Source organism: Trachypithecus francoisi, unplaced genomic scaffold (genome assembly GCF_009764315.1).
Source record: "Trachypithecus francoisi isolate TF-2019V2 unplaced genomic scaffold, Tfra_2.0 Lachesis_group16, whole genome shotgun sequence".
Taxonomy (NCBI): Eukaryota; Metazoa; Chordata; class Mammalia; order Primates; family Cercopithecidae; genus Trachypithecus; species Trachypithecus francoisi.
The window spans coordinates 37,946,396-37,966,477 of NW_022681461.1; the positions used below are offsets into that span (position 1 = coordinate 37,946,396).

General features: G+C 39.4%; 1 protein-coding gene across 36 annotated transcripts in view; it reads right to left on the minus strand.

Moving 5' to 3' along the window:
* The window catches only part of PTPRD (protein tyrosine phosphatase receptor type D), a 550,040-nt gene that overhangs the window by 15,467 nt on the left and 514,491 nt on the right, over positions 1–20,082 (minus strand). For all 36 annotated transcript variants that reach the window (XM_033237354.1, XM_033237352.1, XM_033237341.1 and 33 more), the window contains 5 exons: positions 11,935–12,220; positions 11,338–11,516; positions 10,590–10,716; positions 9,221–9,346; positions 1,849–2,003 (listed from right to left, as the gene is read on the minus strand). In XM_033237354.1, the coding sequence (XP_033093245.1) occupies positions 1,849–2,003; positions 9,221–9,346; positions 10,590–10,716; positions 11,338–11,516; positions 11,935–12,220 (873 nt within the window). The remainder of the gene's footprint in view (positions 1–1,848; positions 2,004–9,220; positions 9,347–10,589; positions 10,717–11,337; positions 11,517–11,934; positions 12,221–20,082) is intronic.

Genomic DNA, 20,082 nt, shown 5'->3' on the forward strand with positions numbered 1-20,082 from the left:
GAGAGTCTGTGCCTTATCAATCAGAGCTGAGCACTGCACTGGGAGAAGAGATGCTCTCTTCAGAGCTGCCAGGTGGGGACTGCTAAGTAAGTCTGCTGAAGCTGCGCCCGCAACTGCCCCTTCCCCCAGGTGCTCTGTCCCAGTGAGATGGGGGTTTTATCTGTAAGTCCATGACTGAGGCTGCTGTCTTTTTTTCAGAGATGCCCCACCCAGAGAGGAGTAATCTAATCGAGAGGGCAGTTGGCCTTGCTGAGCTGTGGTGGACTCAGCCCAGTTCGAACTTCCTGGCAGCTTTGTTTACACTGTGAGGGGGAAACAGCCTACTCAAGCCTCAGCAATGGCACACGCCCCTCCCCTAACCCAGCTTGAGTGTCCCAGGTAGACAGACCTCAGACTGCTGTGCTAGCAGTGAGATTTTCAAGCCAGTGGATCTCAGCTTGCTGGGTTCTGTGGGGTTAGGACCTGCCAAGCCAGGCACCACTGGAGGGAATCTCCTGGCTTACCAGTTGCAAAGACTGTGGGAGAAGTGCAGTATCTGGGCCTGAGTGTACGGGTGCGGTACAGTCTCTCACGGCTTCCCTTGGTTAGGAAAGGGAAATCCCCTGACCCCTTGCGCTTTGGCTCACCCTCTGTGGGCTGCACCCACTGTCCAACCAGTCCCAATGAGATGAAATGGGAAATGCAGAAATCACAGGCCTTCTGTGTCAATCTCACTGGGAGCAGCAGACCAGAGCTGTTCCTATTTGGCCATATTTCCAGCTCTCCTTGATGGTTAGTATTATTTCCTACATGCTCTTTGGTTGGTTTGCAAAGGATGTTTAATAACTCATTAGAAAGAAAATGTACATAAAGGTTTGCTTCTCATAACATGCCTGAGAAACAAAGGATGCTAGAAAGGACTTCTGTAAACATCAGTTAAGATAACTGAGGTCCAGAGAGACTTCATTATCATAGAGCCAAATAATAGAATTGAGACTGGAACACAGAGGTATCTTGGCCCAAGTCTAATATTTGTCCTGTTTTGAGATCCTGCTTTCTATGTCATTAAGAACTAGAGTTTTCTTTGATGTGCTGAAGCAAAATATATTTTTTAATAAACTCTCAAGAGTTTCACCATAAAAAGATAGCAATTTAGATGTCAAGTTGCTAGAATCCTAAAATATATTTATTAGTTTAAATAAAATTAGGTAGTGAATTCCTTTTGTTAGAAGGTTTTTGCACAGCAACTTCCAAAAACACTAAATTTACGGTGAATGTCTGAACCATTTACTTGCTGTTTCTATTAACTTCAATGACTTGAGTTATAAAATGCTCTAAAACTATTGAAAATAATTAACTTGAAGGTACTTCATTTTCTGATATAGCAACAATTTTCAAGCAAATTGCATTTTTAACTGAGGTACCATACTAAGCACTTATTGACTGGCAGGAATTAGTATTGTCATTAAGGTTTGATAGCTATTCATGAGTTTTTCACAAAGACAAACACAGGAGAAAGATAGTTATCAGGGCATTGCTAAGAAAGCAAAAGCAAATATGAAATGATTAACACAACAAATTACTAGGGGAGGTACCAACGATTCCTATTAAGGTAAAATTGGTAATCTAGTTTGTCTAATAGGAAGTAAATTTTGGGGATAAACGTTTTCCTCTGATTATTTTCACTTTATGAAAAGAGAAATCAAACCTGCTTTAAGTTTCATAATACATTTCCAAGAATAATATTTCAAATAAGCAAACTTATACAAAAAGTGTGTACAATGAAGAAACCACCAACACGTATTTTCACAGTTATCATCACTGCTTTAATCACAAATGGAAGCTTACCATTCTTGAATTGTAACTTACCTGCAGTGGACCGAAATGGGTCCATCTTGGCCAAACTGCTCTTTTGTTTTATGGACTTGGCCGATGAAGTCAATAAATCCTTCTCCGGACTTTGGCACTCCTTGCTCTGGCCAGTCAGTGAACTGGAACTGCCTTACTGTTCGGGACTGGCCGTCCTTTAGAAGGAAAGCCACATACCCGGCCACAAAGGAAGACGCCAGGAGGATTCAGCAAGCGCACAGACCACAAGAGCGGTCATTTTTATTTCCCAAAAACAAAAAGGGTAGAAAAAGTTAGGAACATGTTTAACTAGAAACTTAGTGCATCTGCTATGAATATTGTCCACACTTACATACCTTTAAATCACAAATTTATTTACTCTCGCAGTGCCCAGTTAAAAACCTGGTTCTCGTTAGTAAATAGCCACATAGTTCCCCTATTAGCAAATGCTTCTGAGACCCAAAGTTTGGGTTCATAAGCATTGATCATGTCTGCGTTCTTTCCAAAAAGGAACATACATACTCCATTTTAAAAATTTCAGAAACTTATCACTTTGTAAGATTGAAACAAGCACCCAGGCATGGCATCCAGACCAGAGCTTTTGCAGTTGTCACGATAACTTCACATCTGCTGTGCTGGCGTATTTCTAACATTGTCAAATGACAAATGGTGACAGTTAAAGGATCTGACACAAACCCAGTAGTTGCTGTTAACCTGGATGCCCCCCATGTCTCAGAGGAATACAATTTCTAGCCATGGCAGGGGACATGGCATGAACCATGTGACTGTGCTGTTACATGGGAAATAAAGCATCCCTCAAGGATACCAAGGACTACTAGCAAACAAATGCCCCTTTGTGAAAAAGAGCTCTCCCTGGCTAAGCACAGGAATTAACAGTCTGTGAGGGACTTTAACATAGATACACCAAAAGGTAGGAAAAAAAAAAGCCAGATGCAAGAGCAGTTTTTCTTTTTCAGAGTGATTAGGTAAAACTGCTCTGACTCATGAAGTACATCTGGGTTGAAAAGAAGACACTAAGGCATTTCTGATTCCTTGTGGAATTTTAAGGTGTTTCTAGAAGCACAAGAAAAGTGGAAAGGAACCTCTGTTAATACAAGCAGGAATGATACATTGCCCATCAACCTTCTCCCCTGACTCATTAGCGGACAGAAATAATCCAAGCTTAGAGAGACTGAACTCATTTGAAGAGGTCCTACTCCTAAATGGTCTCTTCTCATTACAGAGGCTTCAACTTCTTCCTCCTTTCCATCTTTCTTTGTTAACACATGTTTCAGATATATGTGTGCATGTTCCCGAGGTTCTGGGTAAGTGAACAGGGACTCAATATTTATCATTGCTCATACTGAGAAAAGGATCTCAACGTGAGATGAGCACTCATCACCTTGCTTGGTGGTTTTCACAGGTACATGCCAGATTCCTGACTGACGTTATTTGAGGATGGAGGTCAAACAGGAAGATGACACCAAGTGTGTGGGAATCCTGAGAAACAGAGAAAACTATTTGGACCCATAAGTACCTTAATGATGGTTACCATGGAAGCATGATTTATTCCCCTCTGTCTCTGGAAAAGATTTGGAAAGCACAGGAAGAAGACTCAGAGGCTAGGTAATACAGATTTATTCTCCTCTGAATGTCCTGGAGATTTCATTTCTGACTCATGTGTACAAATAACTTCTATTTGGAGGAAAGACTGCCTGACTTTCTTTAAAGGTTATCTGTTTAACAATACTGTAATTTTCAACCCAGAATTGCATATCCAGCCAAACTAAGCTTCATAAGCAAGGGAGAGACAGACAAGCAAATGCTGAGGGATTTTTGTCACCACCAGGCCTGCCTTACAAGAGCTCCTGAAGGAAGCACTAACTACGGAAAGGAAAAACTGGTACCAGCCACCACAAAAACATACCAAATTGTAAAGACCATCGACGCTATGAAGAAACTGCATCAGTTAATGGGCAAAATAACCAGCTAGCATCATAACGACAGCATCGGATTCACACATAACAACAATATTAACTTTAAATGTAAACAGGATAAATGCCCCCAATTAAAAGACACAGATTGGCAAGATAAAGAGTCAAGACACCTCAGTGTCCTGTACTGAGGAGACACACATAGGCTTGCTCACATGCAGACACACACATCATGCAGAGACACACATAGGCTCAACATAAAAGGATGGAGGAAGATCTACCAATCAAATGGAATGCAAAAAAAAGCAAGGGTTGCAATCCTAGTCTTTGATAAAACCGACTTTAAACCAATAAAGATCAAAAGAGACAAAGAAGGCCATTACAAAACAGCAAAGGGATCAATGAAATAAGAAGAGTTAACTATCCTAAATATATGTGAACCCAATAGAGGAGCACCCAGATTCATAAAGCAAGTCCTTAGAGACTTAGACGCCCACACAATAATAGTGGGAGACTTGAATATCCCATTGTCAATAGATCAATGAGACAGAAAATTAGCAAGGACATTCAGGACTTGAATTCAGCTCTGGACTAAGCAGACCTAATGGACATCTACAGAACTCTCCATCCCAAATCAACAGAATATACATTCTTCTCAGCACCACACTGCACTTATTCTAAAATTGACCGCATAATTGGAAGTAAAACACTCCTCAGCAAATGCAAAAAAATGGAAATCATAACGAATGGTCTCTCAGACCACAAGGCAATCAAATTAGAACTCACTCAGGATTAAGAAACTCACTCAAAACCACAAAACTACATGGGAGCTGAACAAGCTGCTGCTGAATGACTACTGGGTAAATAATGAAATTAAGGCAGAAATAAAGATGTTCTTTGAAACCAATGAGAACAAAGACACAATGTACCAGAATCTCTGGGACACATTTAAAGCAGTGTGTAGAGAGAAATTTTTAGCACTAAATGCCCACAAGAGAAAGCAGGAGAGATCTAAACTTGACACCCTAACATCATAATTAAAAGAACTAGAGAAACAAGAGCAAACAAATTCAAAAGCTAGCAGAAGACAAGAAATAACTCAGAACAGAACAGAACTGAAGGAAATAGAGACAGAAAAAACCCTTCAAAAACTCAATGAATCCAGGAGTTGGCTTTTGGAAAAGATCAACAAAATAGAAAAGACAGAAGACTCAAATATCAAATAGACACAATAAAAAAAGACAAAGGGGAAATCACCTCCGACCCCACAGAAATACAAACTACCATCAGAGAATACTATCAACACCTCTATGCAAATAAAGTAGAAAATCTAGAAGAAATGGATCATTTCCTGGACACATACACTCTCCCAAGACTAAACCAGGAAGAAGTCGAAACTCTGCATAGACCAATAACAAGTTGTGAAATTGAGGCAGTAATTAATAGCCTAGCAACCAAAAAAAGTGCAGGACCAGACAGCTTCACAGCCGAATTCTACCAGCGGTACAAACAGGAGCTGGCACCACTCCTTCTGAAACTTTTCCAAACAGTAGAAAAAGAGGGAATGCTCCCTAACTCATATTATGAGGCCAGCATCATCCTGATACCAAAACCTGGCAGAGACATACCAAAAAGAAATTTCAGGCCAATATCCCTGATGAACATTGATGCAGAAATCCTCAATAAAATACTGGCAAACCAAATCCAGCAGCACACCAAAAAGCTTATCCACCATGATCAAGTCGGCATCATCCCTGGGATGCAAGGCTGGTTCAACATATGGATCTCGATAAACGTAATCTATCACATAAACAGAACCAATGACAAAAACCACATGATTAACTCAATAGATGCAGTAAAGGCCTTGGACAAAATTCAACAGCCCTTCGTGCCAAAAACTCTCAATAAACTAGGTATTGATGGAACGTATCTCAAAATAAGAAGAGCTATTTATGATAACCCCACAGCCACTATCATAAGGAATGGGCAAAAACTGGAAGCACTCCCTTTGAAAACTGGCACAAGGCAAGGATGCCCACTCTTACCACTCTTATTCAACACAGCACTGGAAGTTCTGGCCAGGGCAATCAGGCAAGAGAAAGAAATAAAGGACATTCAAATAGGAAGAGAGAAAGTCAAATTCTCCCTGTTTGTAGATGACAGAATTGTATATTTAGAAAACCCCATCGTCTCAGCCCAAAGTCTCCTCAGGCTGATAAGCAACTTCAGCAAAATCTCAGGATACAAAATGAATGCGCAAAAATCACAAGCATTCCTATACACAAATAATAGAGAGCCAAATCATATACACCAATAATAGAGAGCAAAATCACGAGTGAACTCCCATTCACAATTGCTACAAAGAGAATAAAATACCTGGGAATACAACTTACAAGGGATGTGAAGGACCTCTTCAAGGAGAACTACAAACCACTGTTCAAGGAAGGAAATAAGAGAAAATACAAACAAATGGAAAAATATCCCATGCTCATGGATAGGAAGAATCAATATTATGAAAATGGCCATTGTGCCCAAAGTAACTTATAGATTCAGTGCTATCCCTATCGAGCTACCATTGACTTTCTTCACAGAATGGGAAAAATCTACTTTAAATTTGATGTGGAACCAATAAGCCCCCAAAGTCAAGACAATCCTAAGCAAAAAGAACAAGGCTTTAGGCATCATGCTACCTGACCTCAAAGGACACTACAAGGCTACAGTAACCAAAATGGCATGGTACTGCCACCAAAACAGATATACAGACCAACGGAACTAAACAGAGGTCTCATAAATAACGCCACATATCTGCAACCATCTGATCTTTGACAAACCTGAGGAAAAACAATGGGGAAAGGCCTCTCTATTTAATAAATACTGTTGGGAAAATTGGTTAGCCATATGCAGAAAACTGAAACTGGATCCTTACCTTATACAAAAATTAAGATGGATTGAAGACTTAAACCTAAGACCTAAAACCATAAAAACTCTAGAAGAAAACCCAGGCAGTACCATTCAGGACACAGGCACAGACAAAGACTTCAGGACTAAAACACCAAAAGCAATGGCAACTGAAGCCAAAATTGACAAATGGGATCTAATTAAAGAGCTTCTGCACAGCAAAAGAAACTATCATCAAAGTGGACAGGCAATCTATAGAATGGGAGAAAATTTTCATAATCTATCCATCTGACAAAGGGCTAAGATCCAGAATCTACAAAGAAGTTATATTTACAAGAAAAAAACAACCCCATTGACAAGTAGGCAAATGATATGAACAGACACTTCTCAAAAGAAGACATTTATGTGGCTGACAAACATATGGAAAACTGCTCGCCATCACTGGTCATTAGAGAAATGCAAATGAAAACCACAATGAGATACCATCTTACACCAATTAGAATGGTGATCATTAAAAAGTCAGGAAACAACAGATGCTGGAAAGGATGTGGAGATATAGGAACACTTTACACTGTTGGTGGGAGTGTAAATTAGTTCAACCATTGTGGAAGACAGTTTGGTGATTCCTCAAGGACCTAGAACCAGAAATATCATTTGACCCAGCAATCCCATTACTGAATATATACCCAAAGGATTAGAAATCATTCTACTATAAAAACACACGCACACTATGTTAATGTAGCATTGCTCACAATAGCAAAAACTTGGGATCAACCCAAATGTCCATCAATGATGGACTGGATAAAGAAAATGTGGCATATATACACCATAGAATACTATGGTGAGTATTCCATAAAAAAGGATGAGTTCATGTCCTTTGCAGGGACATGGATGAAGCTGGAAACCATCATTCTTAGCAAAGTAACACAGGAACAGAAAACCAAATGCTGCACTCAAAAGTGGGAGTTGAACAATGAGAACACATAGACACAGGGAGGGGAACATCACACGCTGGGGCCTTTTGCGGGGTTGGGGGCTTGGGGAATGACAGCATTAGGAGAAATACCTAATGTAGATGATGGTTGATGGTGTACCAAACCACCACGGCACGTATATACTTATGTAAGAACCTGCACATTCTGCACATGTATCTCATAACTTAAAGTATTATTTTTTTTTAAAAAGGAAGGGACCAAAAAAATACTCTCTTCTCAAATTCCAAATTGCTTCCTAAACTGCGAAGTTGAGATGACAAACACTCCAGGAGCACAAACAGCAAGTGTGGTCGCTAGGAAAATTATACAATCACAGGGAGACTTAACAAAAACGGTGAGCAATTTCTGGTTTCAATCTTCTTGTGTTTATTGTGATCAGATTTAAGTTGGGCAAGTGTGGAGTAGGAAAGGTGTCTCTGCCATTGGTGGGGTCTGGTCTCTTTTCTTTATCACCAGGAATCGTTGGTGAGTTTACTCAAAATGCACTTTCTATTTTCACTCACATACCTAGCTTCAAATTCTGAAAGAGTATTGTTTCTTTGTTTTTTTAAACAATGGGGCAGGTCACACTCAAGACCTAGAAATTTAACTGCTGCCTTGAATACAGTCAGTCACCTTCAGAATAGTTAATACAACTTTCTGGGATTAACAGGTCGGTCACCTAGGCCAACCCTCCTGCTAACCAATTTCTCTGTCACTTAGGTCAACAGCCAGGGCCAGGCTTTGGGGATTAACAGACAATCTCCAAACATAAATTTGGAGAAAGCTGCTTTCCAGAAAAACAATGGATCAACTAAATAGATCTATACTAGAGTTTTATTCAACCCACCCACTATGACAGTTCCAAACACAAGGCAGGTTTTTGAATTGACCTGTTCTCCCTTAAGATGTGTTTGTAATTATGGGTTGAAAGTGGCCAAAGGCAAAGATATTAGAGTTTATGCATAGAACATCTTACATCAGGGCTGAACCTTGGACTCAACAATCCAGATAAGAAATGCAGAATGAAAATTAGCCAACAAGGGTCATGGGAGCACAGCTCTCATGGACAGACACATTAGCACACTGAGGAATAAGCCATGCCAGGAATCAAATTAGAATGTGCAAAGCTTGTCAGATTTTTCTAAAAAATGCCATTTGCTCTGCAGTTTTAAAATCATACCAAATTAACCTCTGGGTCCATATGACCTAAAGGGCTTTGCAAAACAACAACATATTTACAGCCTCAAGTAATGAAGAAGTCAAAAAAGCTCCAGAGAGAATGAGCTGAGAAGGTGAATGTAAGCACAGCCAACCAATCAGTAAAAACTTCCCAGCACAAACACTCACCAAGTGCATCCCCAAGGTTGAGCTGCCAGATGTTATGTTTGAATGAAAGCCAAACTAAGGTTTGGGAGAAAGCTTGCCAGACAGAGGAAAAGTTACTCTTACATATTTAAAAAAAAAATGTTCTCCAGAATGAGTGATTTCTCTTTGGGATGACAGTCAAATGCTTCTCCCAGAGAGAGAGGTATCTTAGACTACTTTTCAGCTAATGGTTAAGAGTTGAAGACTGTGCCAACTTACCCTGGCATCTGTGACCTTGAATTCCCTTAGGATATACTGTGGCATGTTGTACTCAGCCATGGGATCTACAACAAAGTACTGGTATCTTGCAGACCGTTCTGCTGGCCAGTATTGGTGACATTTCTCCTAAAAGGAGAGAAGATTAATGTTAAACTAGGCAAAGTATAAAGAATATTTTGTCTGTCTATCTATCTAATTTCCTTATCCCATTAATAAAATTTCAAAATTCAAGGCAATTCCAATTGCATATGATTCACTTTGTCTTTGAAACCATGAGCTCCCTTCTTAGGGAAACCCTTTGGTTCAGTATTTGCCCATGGGATCCAGCACAGTACCTGGCAGATAGTAGCTGCTTAATATACACGAGTTGAATTGAATACTTTGATAGGGTAAGCATCTTCACACCTACAAGTTATCCAAATAATTACATCAGTTCTTGGACAATGCTGGCCATGACAACAATACATTGCACCACTATGGTTTGGAATGAAGAGAACCATCAGTATGAGCATAGAAACATCTGAATTGATTTGTTGCAATCTTACTTGTCAAGGAAAGGGGGGGGGGGGGCAGGCCATTTTAATGACTTGGCTAAACCCTGCAGAGTCAGTGGCCACATCAGAGTAAGTCAGTTACTTTCCTAGTCTGATATTCTTTTTGTTCTCTCTGGGGCCTCTAAAAGTTGGGCTTTAGCTGCACTTCTATTTAATTGATACAAAGAAAAGAGAGAGAAAATATCTGAGGCAAATATGAAAAAATGCTCACATGAAGTCAATCTAAGAGGTATCTCTAAATAATATTAGGTCATAATAGTAGAGTAGTATTAATAAATAGTAGAAACCTTAAGTATTTCTAATACTATTTTATGTGTATTCCCCCCCGCCCCAAAAAATCCACATTTTTTAAAAAGTGGATCTGGGATTACCGGGTTATATCCTTAGAAAAATTATGTCACTTTCCAACACTTTATTCAATGGGGGTGAAAGGTAGGCAAGTAAGAATTTGCCACAGGAAGAAAAGAAAGTCAAGTTCCTTCATACAGAGAAATGATGGCACATCAAACTCTAAGCATGTCCAGAACAAAAGGCAGTAAGAAAATGCTGAGAGTCAGACATAAGTCAAACAGGGTCACCTGCTACTCATTTGTCTCTATGTTTGTGCTTCACTGGAAACAAATCACTAGATCTTTCTTTAAAACACGGAAATTTTAAAACTTGAGAAACTAACAAGGAACGATGGTCTGGATCGTGTCCAGAGTCCACTGCATTTCCAAAAAAATCACACTAGCACAAGAGTTATTAAAACAAAGTCTTCATTTCTCCATAGAGTACATGTCTTATGAGGAGAGACACAAGGGCCACACACTTACTCTGCCCATTTCACGCAGCTTGGTGAGCATCACAACGATGGTGGAATTGTGTTCCCAGAGCATCCGCCAGAAGTCTTCAGTGGTCTCTGCCAAGGGCCCCTGGGTAGCGATGTAGGCTTTCTGTTGTCTGAATTACAGAGAATGAAAAGAATGTGTTAAAGTATTTAGAGAACATGCAAAAGCTCACACTTGATATATAAACATCAACCTGGTAATAAAAAATGAAAACATATTATTAATGCAATTGTGGTAAATTCCTGCTAAGATTACACAATCAAATGAGAGCATTTAATACATTTTAGGGACCTTGCAAAATAAATTGCTTGTTAATATTATGATGTATGTCTTTATCATTATTATTTGAATTTTAGTGCAAGGCTAATAGCTCAATTTCATGTGTCATACAAATCACTTAAGAAACACTTAGATGTGCAGCTTCATTTTCTAGAAATTACTCTCACACAATCTATTACATTTATGAAATATGGTACAAACAGATTCTTTATTAACTCCTTACAAATCCAATTGGCTTCTGAAAGAAGAGTGCAGAAGGCCAGATTAAACACTTCATAACTACTGCTTCTTACTCCTATCCAAAATAATAAAAAAAAAAAAAATCAAGGGACTAAATGATGACCTATGCAGAAAGAAAATGGCTTTGAATGAAGATGAAATTTATTCCGGTTATGAAACTAGGGCACATGTAAATATCAAGGCTTTGGATAGTCAGGGGAGCAAAAGTAGATACCTGTAGCCATCAATAAAACTGGCATTGATGTAATCAGATCCTTCTACTCCACGGATAGGCTGCAGGCATACCCTTGTGGATTCATATGGCATAATATTAACAAGGCGATTTTTGAATTTATTACATGGAAGATTGGCACTGATAAATCTTGAGGTGTGAGCTTTTGAGCTGGCTAGACGCTGTTGAATAGAAAAAAAAAGGAAAAACCCACCAGTCATTTTCACCTATGGTTTGAATGTAATGTACCCCACATTTCCCTTTTCCCATGGAAATCTTTTGTTTACTTAAAGTAAATGACTATTCAAATTGTACTGCTTTTCATATCTACCTAATTACTCTCTACAGCCTGGTGGATTTCTATATATATTCTGAAAGTATAATCGCTCAAATTAGCAGACATAAGGGCTCAAGATATTATTAGGAAGCAAAGAATAGAAGAGGAAAAGGGGAGGAATACATTTTAGAATCATACACCTGAGGGAAAGGTCAAATGAATCCTGTACTTCACAAATTTGAAAGGTTAAAGTAAAGCCCCGACTCAAAGACAAACCCAGAATGACTCGCTCGTGAATAACCACATCACATCCAATACCATACCTTAAATTCGAGCTCCATTCCTGTGACATTCTCTCCTGTTTCTATTTGTGTCAGCTTCTGAATGTAGGCATACAAGTTTCTAGCTGGCACTTCGGTATTTCCACAAGTCACTGCTTCCAACAATGCATCATGGATAAAGATGTATTGGTCTTCTGTTTGAACCATGTAGTTCCTCTGGGCTCTCATTAAAGTTACATGGCCATAAATATCTACAGTTTTTTCATGCTTTATTCTTTCTAACATGGCATCTATGACGATGAAACAACCAGTCCGGCCAACTCCCGCACTATGAGGAAAATAAAGAGAAAAGAAGAGCCCAAATAAACCTATCAGAAAATCAACACATAATAAAAGTATTTTTATTATTCTTATTAACTAGATCTTACATCCATTACTTCTACTCAAATAGCTATTGGGATGACTCTGTAATACTCTAAAGTCAAAAGTATTATCTAGGCACGATAATCAGAGGGCAGGGAACAAAGGACTGAGCAAAATTAGTTTAGTTTTAAAATGTAAAAAATATTAAATCTATAATCACTATGTTCCTTGATCATGCAATACAAAGTGGACATTGTTTTGAACTCTTTTGAAGTCATGAAAAAAATACAAACATTTAGTCTGTCCGTATTTAGAAGACAGTTTTATATATTGGTTCAGGTCTGACCAGGCTATAGTTTTTGCAAACTCTGTCTATTTTCGTTCAGTGTACAAAATATAAAGATTGTTTTTACAATCTCAAGCTAAACTTTGCATGCTTCCTATTTATCAGACCCTTCAGGCTGAGGACATTTATGTGTCAAGTATGGTTCAATCAAAAATACTTTCTCTTCCTGATCATGCGTGTTTATCAGGCTGGTAAACACGTAATAAACAGGAATAGGTAAATATTACCATCTTAGACAACAGGCAACAGACAGCCTCCTTCATTTGCTACATGCCATGTTTCCTGTCATCTGTGTATCTATGTATTCATTTATTTGTCGATCATTGATCTATCCATTTCTTCATTCAATAAACAATGAAGTACTCTGCTAAGTGAAATAGGGGATACAACACAAAGATGACTTGACTTAGATGCTATCTCTAAAGAGCTCAGTGTGTATCAAAGGGACATAATACTTTATACACAGCTATTTCTAAACAAGAAAGAAAAAGGATGTATTAGTTTGGTATATGATGTGGCATTTGAAGTACGACTTGAAGGACAGGAAGGATGAGGAATTAAAGATGTTATAGCATGAAAAAAAGACGGCTGGCTTTGGTAATCATACTGCTGGCTCTGGGAGCTACATGTAAAATTTTCATAGGTTTGGCAAGGCACCTGTGCAACAAAGATATCAGACCTCCAAAACGAATGCGTTAATGCTCACCAGGGTGCCTGTCTCCACTGAAAAGGCAGTTTCTGTTTGGTATCAAGTGGCTGCCAGCAGTAAGACAGGTTTTTTTGTTTTTTTGTTTTTTTTAAAATAATACCTTTATTTAACTGCTGAACAGTGTATATCAAAGCTAGCTTCCATACAGGAGCTCTGTGGTTTGCAGACTGGGCTAAGTGGGAATTTGATATAACCACTATTTTAAACTAGGTTACTTTCCTATGTCCTATGCCAGAGGGCTCCTGAATACTGATGCTAAGACTTCAATACCAAGCATAAACCCACAAATTGACATGGCATTGATACATCATGCAAAAGCCTTCTGCGACAGAGAGTCTTACAAATGACGGCACATACCTCAGCACAGACCAATTGGAAACCTGATGCAAACGTTAATATAGAGCGAAGTCAGCCTGATGGTTCCAGTTCCTTGAGATCCACGAAGTCTCATTTTATTTAGTTGGTTCTAAACAAGCCTATCAGATGGCAAGTTTTCCCTGACATTCCCCATTCCTACCCTCCAGGTGGTTTTAATCACCCTCTGCCTCAGATCCCTAGTTGCCCTCAAATACCCGTCTTCACTACAATTCTAACCAAATTGTATTATTAATTCAGGGCAGCCATCCATAAACCATAGCATATATCTTGAGAGCAGGAACTGCATTAAAAAAAATCTTTGTGTGCCCTACACAAAGCACGCAGTAAGTGTTCAACAGTGTTTGTGAAATAAGTAAACACATTAGTGACTGGCTTGAGAGCCCTCCAGTAATGAGCAGCCAGTCCCGGTAAGGTAGGCCTACTTAGGAAACAGGACTCTTCAGTCCATGCAAAATCCTACATTTGACAAGGGTTTGGAGCTATGTAAGGAGTATCCGAGGCCTGCTCTGCATAGTGTTTGATCGGGAATAAAGAGACAGGAAAATCACTTTAAATAGTCTCTTTGCTGGTCTCCTGATAAGCCATCAGATTGCAGTTAAAGGAACGTTAAGTCAGACTCAACCTGGAAAAGATTTGTCTTTCTGTGTTTCTTTCAAATCCTGTGTTTGGCAGGTCCTGAGACTCCGAGTAACATCTTTCACTCTTTCTGTGTTGTCTTACTAAATTGTCTTCATTGCAGCTGTGAATCGTTTCTAATTGGACACAGTTTTATGCAGTTCTTCCCAGTGGAAACCACACTGTAAACCTTAAAACTGAGCCCTATATATCAAGTCAATTCTAGATAATGGCAGGACTATTTTCTCAAAATATGCATCAGGGACCATTCAAATGTCTGGATGATGCATGGTTCTATATTCTGGCAGAAAGATACTACAGAATCTTGCAAAATTGGTAGGAATAACTCCGACTCCAAACAGTATCAACCTTTTCATAATGGTGATATTTTTTTCCAAAAAATAAGGAAGGGAAAAAATCAAATATGTGTGGGTTCAAATCATGAATTGTGAGATGAAAGGAAATAACAGAGGCTATGACTTGAACAAAACCTGTTTTTTCCCCAAAATTCAAAATATTGTTAACTGCCCAATCTTGCCATTCATATGGAAGATAGGGAAGGAGCTGACTTTGGAACTTAATGTGTTACCTTTTTCTAGGGTGAAGAATTCTTGAGGGATTTAAATATTAAACATGTGTTTTAGCTTGAAGCAAGACCTTGAGGCTTAACGTACCTCTTCAGACATCAATGGCTGTGTATCCTTGAGAAAGACACTTTAACCCCTACCTTATATTCCCGTATTTCTTAATTCATGATAGTGACAATTAACTCTTATTAATGTGAATTTTCTAGTGAGTCTAATTATCCAGTAAGTCTTAAGGCTAAATTAAATATACCAAGTGTTGGCCAGGTGCGGTGGCTCACACCTGTAATTCCAGCACTTTGGGAGGCCGAGATGGGCGGATCACGAGGTCAGGAGATCGAGACCATCCTGGCTAACACGGTGAAACCCCGTCTCTACTAAAAAATACAAACAACTAGCTGGGCGAGGTGGCGGGCGCCTGTAGTCCCAGCTACTTGGGAGGCTGAGGCAGGAGAATGGCGTGAACCCGGGAGGCGGAGCTTGCAGTGAGCTGAGATCCGGCCACTGCACTCCAGCCTGGGCGACAGAGTGAGACTCTGTCTTAACAACAACAAATAAATAAATAAATAAATAAATAAATAAACCAAGTGTTTTGCAAACATAATGGAAAAGGCAGTTACTTTCTAGGTACACACTCCATTTTAACATTCAGTCAACCTGTAATCCCAGCACTTTGGGAGGCCGAGACGGGCGGATCACGAGGTCAGGAGATCGAGACCATCCTGGCTAACATGGTGAAACTCCGTCTCTACTAAAAATACAAAAACTAGCCGGGTGAGGTGGCGGGCGCCTGTAGTCCCAGCTACTGGGGAGGCTGAGGCAGGAGAATGGCGTAAACCCGGGAGGCGGAGCTTGCAGTGAGCTGAGATCTGGCCACTGCACTCCAGTCCGGGCGACAGAGCGAGACTCCGCCTCAAAAAAAAAAAAAAAAAAAAAAATCAGTCTCTAAAGCTGACAACAAGAAACAGGCAATGTAATGCTGGGAAAATTATGACAGAATTACTTCAGAAACACTTGAGATTTGGCTTTTTAAATCTTGCTTTTGCCAACAGACACATGAAAAAATGCTCGTCCTCACTGGCCATCAGAGAAATGCAAATCAAAATCACAATGAGATACCTTCTCACACCAGTTAGAATGGCAATCATTAAAAAGTCAGGAAACAACAGGTGCTGGAGAGAATGTGGAGAAATAGGAACACTTTTACACTGTTGGTGGGATTGTAAACTAGTTCAACCATTATGGAAAACAGTATGGAGATTCCTCAAGGATCTAGATCTAGAAGTACCATATGACCCAGCCATCCCATTACTGGGTATATACCCCCAAAGGATAATAAATCATGCTGCTATAAAGACACATGCACACGTATGTTCACTGCAGCACTATTCACAATAGCAAAGACTTAGAATCAACCCAAATGTCCATCAGTGACAGACTGGATTAAGAAAATGTGGCACATATACACCATGGAATACTATGCAGCCATAAAAAAGGATGAGTTTGTGTCCTTTGTAGGGACATGGATACAGCTGGAAACCATCATTCTCAGCAAACTATCACAAGAACAGAAAACAAAACACTGCATGTTCTCACTCATAGGTGGGAACTGAACAATGAGATCACTTAGACTTGGGAAGGGGCACATCACACATCGGAGCCTATCATGGGGAGGGGGGAGGGGGGAGGGATTGCACTGGGAGTTATACCTGATGTAAAGGACAAGTTGATGGGTGCTGACGAGTTGATGGGTGCAGCACACCAACATGGCACAAGTATACATATGTAACAAACCTGCATGTTATGAACATGTACCCTAGAACTTAAAGTATAATAATAATAATAAAAAAATCTTGCTTTCATCTACTCTCTCAAGCTGCTCTTTTCTCTGCCTTCTTTTCAATAAATGTGACTTATATCTGAGGAGCTTTCTGCTTTCACATTTATTGTCATGGCAAATGAGATGTCAGGCAAGGGCCTTCCTACCACAGTGTTTGACACGTAAGCAGCATTCAGTAAATGCTGGTTTCCTTTCCCCTTCTCTGACAACACTTGGGAACTGCCCTGAAGTCCTACAGCCATTCACGCCATACTTGGATAGCAGAGAAGACTCAAATGCAGGTTCTGAGGTGTTAAAATTTAGCACCCTGTTCCCAGCACCCCCAGTGCTTCACAATGCTTTCCACCATTTAGGTCAGCAGTCATTGCCAAATATGGTGACTTTCCTGTAGCCCGCTCGTCTGTAATATTCCATTAGCAGCATTTGCCTACGCCTAATGCAGGTTCCTAGAAAAGCCTTTTATCCTTGGTTTTAAGGACACTAGTCAAGGGAGTATGGGAAACATCAGATACTCCCTTGGGGTTAATGGTAGTAAGGGTGGAGATTGTATCATTACTCCAAACACAAAATAATCCAAAACAGGTAGTACACGAAATTAGCCCAAAATAATTGTATCATGATCCTGTATCATGGTAACACTGATTCTGTAATAGGGTAGAATTCCTACCATGTTTGAAATTGAAATCAAAGATGAACTCTAAATGTCATCTTCAGAAATCTATTGCCATCCATTCAGACTGTGCCTCAGTATGTTTCATTTTGTGTTATTTGACTCCAGTGCTAATTCTCTACCTGCCTCTCTGGATTCTTCCATCTGTATCAATTTCCCAGATTACATATCTCTGCCAGTCCCCAAAATGTAGATAATGCTCCAAAAGTTCTGTCCTCCTTTCTCTCAGTAGTAGTCTCTAAAGGATTCCTAAAGTGATGGCTCTCTTTTTCAGCACAAGTGGAGATCTGTATTTCAAACCATCTTCAAGTATATCAAAAATAAAGATTCTAAGCTTCATCAGCATCTGTCCCTTTTAAATCTGCTCCTCCCACACTCAGGCTCTCCTTGACACTCAGGTTTAAAATTGAAAAATCATCTTAGACTGTTTTTGCCTCTTACCCTGCACAATAATAAATTATAAATTGCTATGTATTCAAACTCCACGATTTTCTTCAACTCCCCATCAGTGGTATTCTAGAGCTAGCAAAAGCCAATCCTTACATTTTCAGGGATTATTTGCTGAAATAAATATATTAAAAATAAAGGTAATATTCAAAACTCATTATTTCTTAATTGTTTCAAATTATTTTATGCTCTTGAGGTGAAAACATCATATACAGTAATCCCCTTTTATCTGTGGTTTTGACTTTCCACAATCTCAGTTACTTGCGGTTAACCACAGTCTGAAAATATTAAATGGAAAATTCCAGAAATAAACAATTAAGTTTTCAATGACATACCTTTCTGAATAGTGTGGGTGTGGTGAAATCTCATGCCCTCCCTCTCTCTCCATCCAGCCCAGGGTGTGAATCAATCCCTTTGTCCAGTGTATCCATGTTGTACAGGCTGCCTGCCTGTTAGTCACTTAGTGGCCATCTCAGTTATCAGATGGACTGCCCTAGTATTGTAGTGCTTCTCTTCAAGTAACCCTTATTTTACTTAATGGCTCCAAAGTGCAAGAGTAGTGATCCTGGCAATTTGGATATGCAAAAAAGCAGCTGCAAAGTGCTTCCTTTAAGTGACAAGGTGAAAGTTCTCAATTTAATAAGGAAAGAAAGAGAAATCGTATACTGAGGTTGCTAAGATCTATGGTAAGAATCAATTTTCTATATGTAAAATTGTGAAGAAGGAAAAAGAAATTCATGATTGTTCTGCTGTTGCACCTCAAACTGCAAAAGTTACTGCCACAGTGTGTAATAAGTACTTAGTTAAGATGAAAAAGGCATTAAATTTTGGGTGAAAGACATGAACAGAAACATGTCATGACTGATGGCAAGTGGGCTTGGTACTCTCTGGGGATTCAGGCATCCACTGGGGATCTTGGATCACACGCCCTGCAGATAAGGGTGGGGGACTGCACTAATGATGGGATGTTGATCATCTCTCTCTAGTGACCTCATGTTTGTAGTCTGAAATCATCCATGGGAATATTTACACCAAAGAAATCAGCAAATACTTTTTTTTTCTCCCACAGAGAGCAGGTTTTTACACATTTACCAGCATATATGACTATGCTAAAGCATCCATTCCCCCCATCCAGGGACAAACAGGAAAGTGTTCCTTACTTTGTTCTTCCATCCACATTTGTTGTATTGTCATAAGACTCTCTCGCCTACTATTCCACAAATATTACTGAGTGCCTACCATGTGCTGAGACATTGAAGAAGCAATGAGCAAAACAAACGTGATCTTTCCTGTTGGAGCTTACAGTTTAGTGGGGGAATTCGACATTAAATAATCACATGAATAAACATCTAATTACAAACCTCAAGTGGCGCTGTGAGGCAAATGTGGAGGATGCTGGTACAGCACCTTTGAGGAAGTGCCATTGAAACGGAAATCTGTTATGGGCTGAATTGTGTCTTTCTTCTCAAAATTCGTATGCTGAAACGCTAACCCCCAGTGTGACTGTATTGGACACAGGGCCTTTACGGAGATAATTAAGGTTACATGAAGTCACAAGGTGGGAGCTCTAATCAAATAGGATTGATGTCCTTGTAAGAAAAGAGACACCAAAGATCTTTTACTCTATGCATACACAGAGGAAAGGCCGTGTGAGGGCACAGTGAGAAAGCAGTCATTTAAAAGCCAGAAAGAGAGTCCTCTCCTGAAACCAACTTTGCCAGCACCTTCATCTTCGGACTTCCAGCCTCCTGAATGGTGAGAAAGTAAGTTTCTGTTGTTTAAGCCACTCAGTTTTGAGTATTTTGTCATGGCATCCCCAGCAGACTAACGCAATACCTAAAGGTCAAGTAACTGTTTGCTAAATAAAGAGGGTGGAAAAGCTTTTGAAAAGATATCCTAAAAAAAAGTGCTAGAATAGACGATAGCACATTTGAAAAACTAATAGAAAGCCATCAGCTGAAAGGCAATGAGGGAAAAAGAGGGCGTGTTCCACATAGTTATTTTCCATTTTAGGGACTGGTTATAACATTTTTATTAAACTTATAACCACATCAGCAGCATTTATTTAGAATAATTCTGCCTTACATGTTTCACAGTTTATCTTTCTGACATGGCTCATCTATTTTTGAGTTTATTTTGACGCATCTATTGGTTGGCTAGAATATGTCTTTCAATAATGTTTTATAAAACATATGCATGGATGCTACTTTTTCTGATGCCTTATATATCTGAGAAACT